This window comes from Dysidea avara, chromosome 2 (genome assembly GCF_963678975.1).
Source record: "Dysidea avara chromosome 2, odDysAvar1.4, whole genome shotgun sequence".
NCBI classification, from domain to species: Eukaryota; Metazoa; Porifera; class Demospongiae; order Dictyoceratida; family Dysideidae; genus Dysidea; species Dysidea avara.
In genome coordinates, this window is record NC_089273.1 from 47354241 (window position 1) to 47370806 (window position 16566).

The 16566-nt window shown below is 36.5% G+C and overlaps 1 protein-coding gene across 1 annotated transcript; it reads left to right on the forward strand.

Annotated features, from left to right (window-relative positions):
- Positions 1-14332: 14332 nt before the first annotated feature.
- Positions 14333-16162, forward strand: LOC136248170 (probable outer membrane protein pmp6). Its single transcript, XM_066039984.1, has one exon. It carries the CDS (start codon positions 14333-14335, stop codon positions 16160-16162), a length of 1830 nt encoding a protein of 609 aa, XP_065896056.1.
- Positions 16163-16566: the final 404 nt, after the last annotated feature.

A 16566-nucleotide genomic window follows, 5' to 3' on the forward strand; every position in this document is an offset into this window, starting at 1 on the left:
TGGTAACTCATAGCTTCCTAACCATTTAATGAACCTATATACAGTACTTAAAACTTGGTCACAGTATATATATATATCTAATCCAAAACAGCCAAGCTGTAAAAAAAGAGTGCAGCCCTGAGAAAGGCTATGGTGAAAAAAGATGGGAAATCCAAGGTGGCGGCCAAGAAATGGCTGTGATGGTAGGTTAATGGTAAAAATTTTAATAACGACAATTCAGGTGAATTTTGTGCCAAGACCAAGCGGCACCAAATTCACCTGAATTGTTGTTATTAAAATTTTTACCATTAACTTACCATCACAGCCATTTCTTGGCCGCCACCTTGGATTTCACATCTTTTTTCACCATAGCCTTTCTCAGGGCCGCACTCTTTTTTACAGCTTGGCTGTTTTGGATTAGATTTCACTTCTTTTTGTATTTGTATACCCCAAAGCCAGCATATGGCCGGCTTTAGGGCTTTTTAACCTGTCATTTTTTCTTTACTACAGGAAGAAGAAAAGATGAAGCAGGGTGATTTCTTTGTAGCTGACCTCTCTGCAAGGTGATCCTTCTAGCTGATCTCTCTACCGGATGACTTGTTTGTAGCTGAACTCTCTACAGGGTGATTTGTTTGTAGCTGAACTCTCTACAAAGTAATTTCTTCTAGCTGATCTTTCTACAGGGTGATTTGTTTGTCTCTACAGGGCAATTTGTTTGCAGCTGAACTCTCTACATTGTAGTTTCTTTGTAGCTGAACTCTCTACAATGTAACTTCTTCTAGCTGAACTCTCTACAGGGTGACTTGTTTCTAGCTGAACTCTCTACAGGGTGATTTGTTTCTAGCTGAACTCTCTACAAGGTAACTTCTTCTAGCTGATCTTTCTACAGGTGATTTGTTTGTAGCTGAATTCTCTACAGGGCGATTTGTTTGCTGCTGAACTCTCTACATGGTAGTTTCTCTGTAGCTGAACTCTCTACAATGTAACTTCTTCTAGCTGAACTCTCTACAGGGTGACTTGTTTCTAGCTGAACTCTCTACAGGTTGATTTGTTTGTAGCTGAATTCTCTACAAGGTAACTTCTTCTAGCTGATCTTTCTACAGGGTGATTTGTTTGTAGCTGAATTCTCTACAGGGTAATTTGTTTGCAGCTGAACTCTCTACATGGTAGTTTCTCTGTAGCTGAACTCTTTACAATGTGACTTCTTCTAGCTGAACTCTCTACAGGATGACTTGTTTCTAGCTGATCTCTTGACAGTGTAACTTGTTTCTAGCTGAACTCTCTACAGGGTGATTTGTTTGTAACTGAATTCTCTACAAGGTAACTTCTTCTAGCTGATCATTCTACAGGGTGATTTGTTTGTCTCTACAGGGCAATTTGTTTGCAGCTGAACTCTCTACATGGTAGTTTCTTTGTAGCTGAACTCTCATACAATGTAACTTCTTCTAGCTGAACTCTCTACAGGGTGACTTGTTTGTAGCTGAATTCTCTACAAGGTAACTTCTTCTAGCTGATCATTCTACAGGGTGATTTGTTTGTCTCTACAGGGCAATTTGTTTGCAGCTGAACTCTCTACATGGTAGTTTCTCTGTAGCTGAACTCTTTACAATGTGACTTCTTCTAGCTGAACTCTCTACAGGATGACTTGTTTCTAGCTGATCTCTTGACAGTGTAACTTGTTTCTAGCTGAACTCTCTACAGGGTGATTTGTTTGTAACTGAATTCTCTACAAGGTAACTTCTTCTAGCTGATCATTCTACAGGGTGATTTGTTTGTCTCTACAGGGCAATTTGTTTGCAGCTGAACTCTCTACATGGTAGTTTCTTTGTAGCTGAACTCTCATACAATGTAACTTCTTCTAGCTGAACTCTCTACAGGGTGACTTGTTTGTAGCTGAATTCTCTACAAGGTAACTTCTTCTAGCTGATCATTCTACAGGGTGATTTGTTTGTCTCTACAGGGCAATTTGTTTGCAGCTGAACTCTCTACATGGTAGTTTCTTTGTAGCTGAATTCTCTTCAATTTAACTTCTTCTAGCTGAACTCTCTACAGGGTGACTTGTTTGTAGCTGAACCCTCTACAGGATGATTTGTTTGTAGCTGAACTCTCCACAAGGTAACTTCTTCTAGCTGATCTTTCTACAGTGTGATTTGTTTGTAGCTGAATTCTCTACAGGGCAATTTGTTTGCAGCTGAACTCTCTACATGGTAGTTTCTTTGTAGCTGAACTCTCTACAATGTAACTTCTTCTAGCTGATCTTTCTATAGGGTGACTTGTTTCTAGCTGAACTCTCTACAGGGTGATTTGTTTGTAGCTGAACTCTCTACAAGGTAACTTCTTCTAGCTGATCTTTCTACAGGGTGATTTGTTTGTAGCTGAATTCTCTACAGGGCGATTTGTTTGCAGCTGAACTCTCTACATGGTAGTTTCTTTGTAGCTGAACTCTCTACAATGTAACTTCTTTTAGCTGAACTCTCTACAGGATGACTTGTTTCTAGCTGATCTCTGTACAGGGTGACTTGTTCCTAGCTGAACTCTCTACACAGGGCCGCCCACAGGGAGGGCAACTGGGGCATTTTGCCCCGGGCCCCAGCCTGAAAGGGGCCCCAGGAGGCCCCATGAAGGCCCCCCTGAATACCTGTTTAAAAGATCGATATACTCTAATAGAGCAGTCAGATCTAAATACTCTAATAGAGCAGTCACAGTATTCTTCAGAGGAGCAGTGTAGCAAGCTTATAAATAAGGAGATATGGTTGGTGATGGATAGTTATTGTCATTGCCAGCAGGTTGTGACCTTTTTTTTTTGGTCTTCACCTTACAACTTGGGTGAAGGGCTCCACTTTAACTCTTTGCCCTGGGCCCCTTAATTTCTCTGGGCGGCCCTGTCTCTACAGGTGATTTGTTTGCATCTGAACTCTCTTACATGGTGGTTTCTTTGTAGCTGAACTCTCTACAAAGTGACTTCTCCTAGCTGATCTATCTACAGGATAACTTGTTTCTAACTGAACCCTCTACAGTGTTATCTGTTCATAGCAGAACTTTCTACTGGGTGATTTGTTTGCAGCTAAACTCTTTGCATGATAGTTTCTTTGTAACTGAACTCTCTACAAGGTAACTTCTTCTAGCTGATCTCTCTACAGGATGACTTGTTTCTAACTGAACTCTCTACAGTGTGATCTGTTTATAGCGGAACTTTCTGCTGGGTGATTTGTTTGCAGCTAAACTCTTTGCATGATTGTTTCTTTGTAACTGAACTCTCTACAATGTGACTTCTTCTAACTGATCTCTCTACAGGATAACTTGTTTCTAACTGAACTCTCTATAGTGTGATCTGTTCATAGCGGAACTTTCCACTGGGTGATTTGTTTGCAGCTAAACTCTTTGCATGATTGTTTCTTTGTAACTGAACTCTCTACAAGGTAACTTCTTCTAGCTGATCTCTCTACAGGGCAATTTGTTTGTAGCTGAATTCTCTACAGGGTGATTTATTTGAGCTGAACTCTCTACATGATGGCTTCTTTGTAGCTGAACTCTCTATTAGGTACCTTCTTCTAGCTGATCTGACTACAGGGTGACTTGTTTGTAGCTGAATTCCCTACAGAATAACTTACAATGTAATATAACTGTGTAAATTATACATGCAGCTGAATGCTTTATTAGGGTGACTGTTCTATTAGAGTATCTCGATCTTGCATTTGCTGCACGTAGTTGCCTTTCGAATCATAACTCAGTGATTTGTAATCCGATTCTTCTGTACTATTGCAAGAACTTTCTATGATGATTATTCCAGCTACATACTGATTTTCAGCTCGTTGCTCTAAGCGGTTTGCCTAGTAGACACGAAAACTAATAGTTTTTTTATTCGTAAAAATCGATCGCGTAATTTTGACACAGGTTGGGTTTTGTGTCATATCTCCATGGTCTTTATCCCGATTCCTTTCAAACCACAAAAAGGCACTCCTACGATGGTTGCTCCATCTACATATCAATTTTCAACTGATTCCTCCAAGGGGTTTACCCTGTAGGCGTGACAGACCTTCGACCTTATTTTAAGCAAATAATCGGTAATAACTCCGTGAATGTTCATCGGATTCCTACCAAAGTTGGTACGGAGATCCGCATTGATGAGTCCTTTAAGTGTGCCAAATTTCAGCCCAATCCGAGCACGTATTCGTGTTTTATGGCGAATTTTGCGAAGTGTGCGAAATGAAGAAGATGAAGAAGAAGATGAAAAAAACGAAGAAATTAAAACGAAATTTTGTTCGCTCGTATCTCGGAAATGGTTGGAGCGCTTTTCTTCAGATTTGGTATGTAGACTCCCCTTACTGGGCGGCACGTCTCTAGTAAATTTGGTTCCACTCGGATAAGGGATCACAGAGCTACATAGGTGTGAAAATTGCGTTTTCTTTCTTCCTGTTAATATACTCACGGTGTGGCGCGCCTGCTTCTTGGACCGCACGACACACTATCGTGTGTCTTGATATTGCGCTATGCTAAGTTGATAGATTAACAAAATTTCAAACTGCACCATATGCATATTCGCAAAATAAATTTTCTTTGGTCAAATTGTGTTAATGGACCTTATCCGCAATGACATCATAGTTGACAAAAATGGCTGTGTTTTGTCTGGGCACTTCGTAGGTAATCGCTAAAATGAGCTTTGTTTGCAGATTTCACAACAGGGAACCATTGGATAATAAAGATAAAAGGCTAGTTAGCACGACATGGTGATGTGAAATTGTCCCATAACACAAAACTAGACTTAAGTTTTGCTATCGACGCAAAACCACACACATTTGTCTTGTAATTAAGCATGTTTGCCACACCTTTCCCCTTGCTGCGGTATGTAAATGTTAACATAACAAACCGCGATCTCTCCCAATACCCTCTGTACAAAAGTTCCCAAACTATCGGCTGCCATTTTGTGCTTTGACGTCATTGCAGATTAGGTCCATTTGAAGACTGACTTGTACCAACCCAATACAACTAGTGTTAGAGTCTAAGAACCAGCTAGCACTGCAATAAATATCAGGTCAACATGGTATTCAAGTGGGTGATCGTCTTTGCTAGAGTTCTGGTTGATTATACATTAACACCTGGTGCATAATTTGTTATCAGCTTACAATGTTTTGTTAATTACTATACTACCATATAAGTGCTATCTTATAACTAGCCTGAAGCCACATAATTATTGTTTACCAAGTGAGTCTCACAGTTGGTAGAATTTTCCCTTTCAAAGGATTGTAATGATGAAAGAGATGTCATTTATCTGTTGGTCAAAACAATGTAACAGGTTGATAACTATAGGAGTATCAGTGATGTTAGTGGCTTAGCTGGTATATAGGTACATGTACTTGCCCTACAACTTCAGTTGCAAAATTAATGGTAACTTCCTTTGAATCTTTTCAGACATTTTGATTAATATCACAGCAAATTAACATACCTTCATTACCTTAACAAGTGGTTGTCTTTACTTATTGCATACGTTAAGTTGAGCTATAATGGTTAGCTATATGTGACTGGGCCTGCGAAAATAGGGCATGTGGGCACATGATTTTTGCCTACTTTTTCAAACATTCATCACTCATAACTTTTTGTACCATTATGCTATGGCAATGCAATTTTGAGCATCTAGTAAGAATGTAATTGGCTTTATGATGCAAGTAACAAAATACAAATATTCTGTTCCAGCGCTGAGATATAACCTATAGAGTGATACAGTGTAGTTTGTGCCCACATGCCCTGTTTTTGCAGGCCCGGTCACATATACAGAACACAATTTGCAGTCTATGCCATTTAAAAAGCTGAAGGTGTAAGGCTGTAGCATATGAGCACGTATAGCAAGGGGACTAAACCCCATATACTCCACATTGGGCCCATAAACTGTTCTACACTCTACACTCAAATCAATTGTGTCACATTAGCCAGTATGCAAGTTTGCCATAGCAATAGTGTTGAGAAAGATCCAGCCACTTTTGACAATGCTACAGTCATGATTAATTATAAAATTAATGCCATCAATCATTATATCACTGCATGCATATGTTAGGAGTATAATACTCATTGGATAAACCCAGATTTTGTGCTTATCGTAATAATCATAATTATGTGTCTGAACACGTGCATGGAATATGTTAGAAACTGACAAAATAACATACAGAGAGGTTAAGTAATGATTTGAAAATTTAAGCTACATTGCTACATATGTAATTTTTTGGAGCTCTATACTGTTAGGAAATACCTACTCTAGTAATAAATAATTGTTACCAAAGCAATAATCATTTCTTCATGAAAGGTATAGTGAGTAGATAAAAATATTGTGGGAAATCACCTTGATTGGATTGTGTATGGCCTCATTACACAAATGCACACATGTTTTTCTATTTTGTGGATTTCAGATTGTATGGATTCTGAAACAAGTGATCTGTTGTGTAAAGGATGCCACAAAATGCAAGTTACATGAACAGGCGTTTGTAATGTTGATGAATTAAGCATACGATTTCTCTAGCAGATATTTCACGACATTACATTGAGTCTTGCATAACTAAAAAATATTATATTGTCAACCTAAAATCAATGTAAATGCACCAAAAATCAATGGCAATCCATCCTACAGTTTTTACCATGAGATTTTTCTAACGTACTTTTCAATAGAAAGAGGTATTCCTTCCTCCCCTTAGAATAGTCAGATTAACACACAAGAAAAAGCCCATTCTTTACCATTACACTTTGTATGACAGGAGGTGACACACACCAAGTACCAAGGCCTTACTATTGACTCAAAGCTATCCTGGTCTGAACACATTAGACAAATAACTAACAAAGCTAACAGTATCAAAGGGTTTTTACAACATATTAACCTTCATAGCTGCCCAATTTCGGTCAAAGTGAGTTGTTACAAGTCACTTATTAAACCAATCCTAGAATACACCTGTGTGGTCTGGGACCCTTATACACAAAGGACATCTTAGCTATTGAATCAGTTCAAAGACAGTGTGCAACATTTGTGTTATTATTCTTCATACGCAAGTGTCACAAATATGTTGCAAAATTTGAATTGGCCACCTCTGGCTCACTGCAAAAACCAGCTGAAAACAATCACAATGTTTAAGATCATGCACCAATTAATAGATAAACCGACTGATACCATACTCATACCAGTTCCATCTAACTACTGTTTATGAGGTCACCTAATGAGGCTGTTACAGCCAAACACATGGTGATAAATCGAAATGATGGTCATGATGGCTTTATATATGATACTCAATTAAATCACCTCTCCAGTGACTGCAGCATTAGGAAAAATAGCGGGATATTCACCATAACACTATTGCTATGGCAACCATGCATTCTCATGTAACACAATCAAGCACCATCATTACATCACTGCATTTAGGCCTAACCTAGATTCTCTTCATTTGTTATACAGTACATAATGTGTACCAGACAAAAATGGAGTATATTTGAGATTTATTGTCAACACAAAAATAGCCAGTGTGGACAGTTGCAATTGGAGTCCAAGAACCAGCACTGCATTAAAATGAGGTCTACACTATGATACATGATGTGACTGTATTTTGGAAAAACATTATTTTCGATATCAATGGTTTTAAAGAATTAAAGTCGGCATAACTTGCCAAGGATAGTAAGCACATGTACAAAATTTACACAAGAGTCACTCATGTTGCATCAATCTATTATGTACCTTCACTTCTAGTACTTGCAGCTGCTTGTAGAGTTTCCTGCCAAATAAGATAGAAAATCTGCGCAGTTGGACAAGCAAAGTAGTATCATGAATGTTCACAAAGGAGAGGAGGGTGGGGGGTGTCAAATTAGCACTGAAAGTCAAAACTAGCAGTATCATAGTGTAGCTATCCACTCATGGTGTTAGTATGATTTCGCCTGATGTGCGATTTGGATTGGCTTTGTAAAATCTGCTCACATATCAATCATAATAATGATGACCATTTTTGGTCCTTAGTAAAGTTCTGGTTTATTATAGTGTTAGATCACAAATCACTTGCTGCACATTATCAGCTTACAATGTTTTATTAATTACTATACAACCATATAAGTGCTATCTTATAACTAACCTGAAACCACATAATTATTGTTTACCAGGTTAATTCACAGCTAGTAGAATATTCCATTTCAATGGATTGCTTAATGTGGTAATGATAAAAGAGATTTTAATCATCTGTTGGTCAAAACAATGTAACAAGTTAATAACTATAGGAGACAGTGTGCATCACTGTCAGTGATGTTAGTGGCTTATACAGATAGTATAATAGGTACTTTCCCTACAACTTCAGTATAATCCTTTGAATATTTTGTTAATGATAGCATTCACATTATACTAAATTATATTAGCCTACCTTGACAGTATAGTTGTCTTTATCTAAAACATTTACGCATTATTGTAATAATATATCAGCACAATGTAGAGTTTTAAAAACTAAATTCCTGAGGCTGTAGTTCACAGACACAACAAGGGCTCCGCTAATAAACTGAGGGATTGTAAATTCCATTATATAGTCCACATTGTACATGCCTGTATAAACTGTTTTTAAATTACACTCAAATTAATCACCTCTGTTATAGCTGTTTCTACAGTAGCACAACCAAAAGCCATAGTGGGAGATTTGTCACTTGTGATAACACTACGTTACTTGTCTACGTATTCCCATGGCAACCATGCATGATCATTTCAGGGTTTATTATCTGAGTTCAGAAAATTGATGCGACAACTACTCAAACTCAACCACTACTCAATTGTCAATAACAATTATTTATAAATCAATTTTAGTGCGACTCTTGTGTGCATGGTAACTATTGAAGGTGCAGCATTTAACCAATGAAAATGGTAACTATATGTGCATGGAATATACGTGCCCTCTATGACAAAGTCATTCTTATAGCCTTTCCATGTTTCCAACTTATAACTTTCATGAATCTACTTAAAAGTTGGTCACAGTATTGTGCTATGCATGGTTGATACATTAACAAAAGTAATTTCAAACTGCACCATATTCTAGATCTGTTGCAAGATAAGTTTTCATTTCTCAAATGGTGCTAATTTGATAGGCTATAAGACTGACTTGTACCAACCCAAAACAATCAGTGCTGGAGTCTAAGAACCAGCTAGCACTGTAATAAAAGTCAGGTTGACATGGTACATGAGTGGGTGATCATACTCATATTAATGATTATAATGGTGAGTTTATTTTATTTAGTTAAAGTTCTTGGTTAATTATACATTAACACCTGTTGCATAATTATTATCAGCTTGCAATATATTTTAAATTATTATACTACCATATAAGTGCTGAAGCCACAATTGCTTACCAAATGAATCTCACAGTTGGTAGAATTTTCTCTTTCAAAGGATTAATGTGGTAACAACACATGTATCAAAACAATGTAACACTATAGGGACTGATGATCATCACAATCAGTGATGTTAGTGGATTAGATAGTATGATAGGTACTTGCCCTACAATTTCAGTGTAATCCTTTGAATATTTTGTTAATGATAGCTTACATATTATACAAAATTAGCCTACCTTGACAATGTGGTTTTCTTTACCTAAAACAGTTATTGCAAAGTTGAATTATTGTAATAATATAATACCACATAATAATAATGGGCACAATGTGGAGTTTTAAAAACTGAATGCCTAAGGCTGTAGTGTACAAACACAGCAAGGGCTCTAATAATACTTATAAATTCCATATTAAAATATACAATGAGCCTTTATTAATTCTTTTTGTACTAAACTCAAAATAATCACCTCTGTTACAGCTGTTCTACAGTAGCATAGTCAATATTTAACATGTAATAACACTATTTCCATGGCAACCATGCTGACATGAATAAGTGCCATCATTACATCACTGTATATGTCTGTATTTTAGGACTATGTACCCAAACCTAAATATATTTTACTGGGATATACACCTAAGGGTTATTATCTTAGTTCAGTAAAATAATGCAGCAACTACTCATGATCAAAATCAACCACTACTCGTTGCTTGATAACAATATAATATTTCAAAATCAATTGTAGTACCAGTCATGAGTGGCAACTGGTAATTATGTGCATAGAATATGTGACCCACTCTGACAAAACCAGTCTTATAGCTTTTCCATGTTGATAACTCATAGCTTCCTAACCATTTAATGAACCTATATACAGTACTTAAAACTTGGTCACAGTATATAATATATTGTGCTATGCTAGGTTGATAGATTAACAAACTTTCAAACTACACCATATGCATATTCGCAAAATAAATTTTCTTTGGTCAAATTGTGCTAATGGACCTTATCTGCAATGACATCATAATTGACAAAATGGCTGTGTTTAGTGTGGGTACTTTGTAGGTAAGCACTAAAATGAGCTTTGTTTACAGATTTCACAACAGGGAACCATTGGATAATAAAAGGTAAAAGGATAGTTAGCGTGATATGGTGATGTGAAATAGTCCCACAACACGAAACTAGACTTAAGTTTTGCTATTGATGCAAAACCATGCACATTTGTCTTGTAATAAAGCATGTTTGCCACACCTTGCCCTTGCTGCGGTATGTTAATGGTAACATAACAAACTGCCATCTCTCCCAATACCTTCCGTACAAAAGTGCCCATACTATCGGCTGCCATTTTGTGCTTTGACGTCATCGCGGATTAGGTCCATTTGATAGGCTATAAGACTGACTTGCACCAACCCAATACAACCAGTATTGGAGCCTAAGAACCAGCTAGCACTGCAATAAATATCAGGTCAACATGGTATTCAAGTGGGTGATCGTCTTTTGTTAGAGTTCTGGTTAATTATACATTAACACCTGCTGCATAATCTATTATCAGCATACAATGTTTTGTTAATTACTATACTACCATATAAGTGCTATCTTATTACTAACCTAAAGCCACATAATTGTTGTTTACCAAGTAAGTCTCACAGTTGGTAGAATTTCCCTTTCAAAGTATTGCTTAATGTGGTATCAATGAAAGATTACATTTATATGTTGGTCAAAACAATTGAACAAGTTAATAACTATAGGAGACAATGATCATCACTATCAGTGATGTTAGTGGCTTAGATAGTATAATAGGTACTTGCCCTACAACTTCAGTGTAATCCTTTGTATATTTTCATTCATTTTGTTGATTATAACGTTCATTTTATACTAACCTGACAATGTAGTTTCTTTGCCTAAAGCAATTATTGCAAACTGTTATTGTGTGGGCACAATGTGGGGTTTTAAAAACTAAATGCCTGACGCTGTAGTGTACAAACCCAGCAAGGGCTATACTAATAAACTGAGAGATTATAAATTCCATATAATCCACATTGTGCCTGTATAAACTATTTTTATATTATATTCAAAGTAATCACCTCTGTTATACCCTGTATATAGCATAGCTGTTTATACTACTGTAATAGTAGCATAGCTAATCGAAAGCAGCAGGATCCTTAACATTTAATAACACTATTTCCATGGCAACCATGCATGCTCATGTGACACAAGCAGGTGCCATCATTACATCACTGCATGTTAAGACTATGCACCCAAAAGTAGATTCTGTGAATACGTTTTATGCCAAAGAGTATTACCTTAGTTCAGAAAACTGATGCAGCAACTACTCAAAATTAACCACTACGCGATAACAGTTTATTTCAAAATCAATTGTAGTACCACTCTGTGTGGCAACTTTAAGATACAGCATTTATCCAAGTATTATGGTAATTATGTTCATGGAATGCAGTGTATGTGACCCACTTTGATAAAACCAGTCTTATATGTGACAAGATCTGCAAAAAGGGTCTTATTATAGCCTTTTCAAATTTCCAAGTGTGACAAGTCATACCTTATCATGTGTTTAACCCATTGTCTGAAAATTAAATCCAAGAATAGTGCTATGTTAGGAGTGTAAGGTGACCAAATTTCAGGCTGGTACCATACACATGAGTCAAATTATGGATTGCCAAGTACAAGCAATCGGAAAGGCTATAAGACCCCGATCCAGTCACATATATCCTTTCCACATGTCCAACTTTGATAACTCATAACTCTCAACCCTCATGCTATGTATGGTTGATAAACAAACAAAATTTCTAATTGCACCATGTTTGCAGGAGAAATTTTCATTGTCAAATTGTACTAACTATAGAACTGATTTTATCAGATCTATTTTCAACCCAAAAACAACCAGTGAGTTGGAATCTATGAACCAACACTGCAATACACAATGTGATACATATTGGTAATCAGTTATATATGTATTAATGTCAATAATGATTACTTTATTTGGGTCTTAGTTAGAGTTCTGGTTTATTAAAACTTTTGTAGCAGATTACAGCAACACCTGTTGTATATTATCTGCTTACAATGTTACCACAGAAGTGCTAACCTGAAGCCACATAATTATTGTTTTCTAACCACAGCTGGTAGAATTTTCCCTTTCAAACATTGCTAAATATGGTAATGATGGAAGAGATTCCATTTATCTGCTGGTCAAAACAATGTAACAAGTTAATAACTATAGGAACCTATGAGCATCACTATCAGTGATGTTAGTGGCTTAGCCAGTATAATAGGTACTTGCCCTAAAACTTTAGTGTAATCCTTTGAATATTTTTATACTAATTAGCCTACCTTGACAATGTGATTTTCTTTGGCTGACTAAAGATGGAAGGGCTAGGTGACAATGCCACCATTGTTTCCACTCAGACCCCCAACACATTTGGAAGAGATCTCATTAGTTGTTTAGGGATTGCCTAGATGACTGAGGCTGCCAGCTCTTTATTCTGCTAATAATTATAAAAGACAATAAGCATCATCAGTGATGTTAGTGGATTAGCTAATATAATTAGGTACTTGCCCTACAAATGGTAACCTCCTTTAAATCTTTTCAGACATTAATGAATGACAGCATTCACATTACATTAGCATACCTTTATAAGTGGTTTTCTTTACCTAAGTACATTATGTTATATCACAGTAGAAGTACTGTAGAATAACTTAGTTATTGACATGAATCTGAGGTGAACCAATGAATTCATAAGTGTTAACACAACCAATACGCTATATACAACTGTTGTGATTTAATCACACAAGATTGTGATGTTAAAAGCTTTGATATTGTAAAATGACTTATCAGGCTTAAAACAAGTAAAAAATTGTAGATACTAATGTTCATTGTTTATAATAAAAACTTTCTTGATATCAAGGGTGATATTTAAACACCGTACTGGTCATAGGCGGCGGCCAGGGGGCTGAAGCCCCCCCTCAGAATGATACCACGCCGAAATTATTCTTCTTGGAGTGAGGCTGAAAACCGCGATAAAGATCGAGATACTCTAATAGAACAGTCACTCTAACAGTATTGTATAGCGAGTTATGTAAGGATTTTTATGTAGTTTATCAGCTATAAATGCATAGCTTGCCAGGTGGACAGCTGATTGTGACTTTTTTTTTTTTTTGGTCTTGCTTTACCAAACCAGAGACAATGTAGTACCTCATTTCCATAAGTCTGGGTCAGCCCAGCCCCTCCTCATATTAACTACCACTGTGAAAAAAGAGGGATATAAGATGGTATTTCCAGTGGCTTATTGAATACAAAAAAGCTTGGTATAACCTGTATTATACTAACAATCTCATGTAAGACTTCAGTTAATGTGTTAAATATACTGAAACCATATATGCGATGGTATAGTGTGGGCATTATATTAGATATAAGCTATTTGAGGTAATGTGGTAAATAAACTGAAACCATATATGCAATAGTATAGTATGGATTATACTAAAGTATAAAATGAGTATAATACAGGGTTTATATTAAGGCTTATTTGTATTCAATAAGCCACTGGAAATACCATACTATATCCCACTTTTTGCACAGTGTACTTCCTCCGCCCCTGGTACTGGTATGTAGGTAGTTATTTCCTGGACAATTGTGGCTACCAGTAAAATCTTTGAAATATGACTTCCATTTTGTTGTAAATATGACTGTAAAATTGTGTTAACATGCAATGCATTGAAACTTGTGCTATGTTAATGTGTAATGCTCAGAAGTTACTGACATAGGTAAGATGAAAACAAATGATCATTAGCACATTCTTACTGTATGTATTCCACTGATTAAAACATAAAGCAACCATGAAAAAATGAACAACGAAATGTTGACAGAAAAAAAGTATAGAATACCTTCTTACTGCATTGTGTATAGCTGCACTACTCAGATGCACATTTATGTTTTCTCATTGTGGTTTCCAGAATGTATGGCTTCTTAGGCTTTAAATACACCAGTGTTGTAGTGCTGTGACTCTATTGAGTTTTATCATTATGATGTTAAGGATTACAGCTGTTCTTCTACTGGCTTTGCTTGTAAGGAGTACTGCAGGAGTTGCAAACAACACAAACGTTGAGGATACTGTTGTCAATTCAGGATTACCATGTTGCAGCGTGAACACTCATTCTTTTGATTTATTCAATGATGCAATCCTAAATCTTACTAGCAATGCTGTAGTCAACATAACAGGAAATTCTTTGCTGTCTTCAATTGTGACACTTACAGGTCTTGATAATATCACAATAATTGGAAAAGAGAATCTCACTGTAAATTGTAATGGTACAGGAGCAATTGAGTTTGTCTCATGTAACAATGTGACAATTCAAGGTATCAGTTGGTATGGGTGTGGCTCTGGCAGTAAGTCACAATATCCTGGAATTATGTTTTATAATTCATCTAATGTTGTACTTCAATCTTCTTCCTTTCATAACTCTACAGGACAAGCCATTGTATTGTCAAAAATGTCAGGAATTGTTTCTATTGACAACTGTCAGTTCACTCAAAACAGTTATAATCAAGTTCATGGTACTGCATTATACTATTCAAAGGAAATTAATGACAATCTTCAATTACAATTAATCATTCGCAACTGTACTTTTTCTCATAATTCTGCTGTCGCAAGTATTATTTATTTTGTTAGTTCAATAAATGAAACTATTGACCATTTAATCATACAAAATTCTGTGTTCAGTTACAACAAAGGAGTACCAGTTTATATCTCCCACAGTACACTTCATCTTAAAGGTGATATGGTGTTTGAACACAATGTAGCATTTAAAGGTGGAGCAATATTCAGTAGCAACTCAGTTATTGTTTTCAAAGATAATCACCAATCCAAGTTTTACAATAACTCTGCAATTATCAGTGGAGGAACACTGTTCCTTAACCATTCTAAGATGCACATTGGAGAAAGTTCAGTTGCTAATTTTAAGAATAATGATGCAAAATTAGATGGAGGAGTAATCTACTCTTTAAAGTCCATCGTATCATTCAGCGAACACTCAATAATTTCATTTGAAGGTAACAAAGCTATTTCTCGAGGTGGGGCTATATACTGTAAAAACTGTGACACTGTGTTTGATAAAAATTCAAATGTTAAGTTTTCCAGTAATGTGGCTACCAATGGAGGAGCTATCTTCACATTTAATCGTTCTATTTTATTATTTGATGAAAGGTCAGAAGTGACATTTACTGACCATACAGCTCCTAAGTTTGGAGGAGCTGTTTACTCTACATGGTATTCTGAGTTATCATTTACTGGAAATACGTCAGTGACATTTAGAGTTAATTATGCCAGCATCTATGGAGGAGCAGTATTTTCATTTCAGCACTCTAGCATCAAGTTCACTGGAAGCTCTGCCGTGACTTTTAATCACAACAGAGCTGATAAAGGAGGAGGAGCTGTGTATTCTGTAAGCTATTCTGTGATTTTATTTAATAAAAGTACAACAGTAGACTTTGGAGGTAATTCTGCCAGAACTACTGGAGGAGTTTTCGGAGGAGCTGTCAGTTCTCACCAACACTGCAACATCGTGTTCAATGGAAACGCTATGGTGACTTTCTATAACAACATAGCTGAAAGCGGAGGAAGTGTCGATTCTCATGAATATTCTAGCATCATGTTCAATGGAAACTCTACAATTAATTTCCACAACAACAGAGCTGAGCGTGGTAGTGGTGGAGCTGTCAATTCTTATCAACATTCAAGCATCATATTCAATGGAAACTCTGCAGTTAAATTCTCAAACAACAGAGCTAACTGCATGGAGGAGCTGTTGACTCTCGAATGTATTCTGTGGTATCATTTACTGAAAGCACAATAGTGACATTTAGAAGTAATTCTGCTATTATTGGTGGAGGGGCTATCTACTCTGATCAACACTGTAGCATCATGTTTACTGGAAACTCTACAATGAGCTTTCATAACAACAGAGCTTTGTATGGAGGTGCTATTTATTCTAGAACCTATTCTGCAGTATCATTTAATGGAAACACAACAGTGAACTTTGGAAGCAATTTTGCCAGCAGCAATGGAGGAGCCATCAATTCTTTTCTACACTCAAGCATAATGTTCAATAGAAGCTCTGGAGTGACTTTTCATTACAACAGAGCTTTGTGTGGAGGAGCTGTGTACTCTTTAAACTATTCTGAAGTATCATTTGATGCAAACTCTTCAGTGACATTCCATAACAACAGAGCTAGACTTGGAGGAGCTGTGTACTCTATG

Coding starts and splice junctions, on each gene's coding strand:
- LOC136248170 (XM_066039984.1), top strand. CDS start 14,333: ATGATGTTAAGGATTACAGCTGTTCTTCTACTGGCTTTGCTTGTAAGG.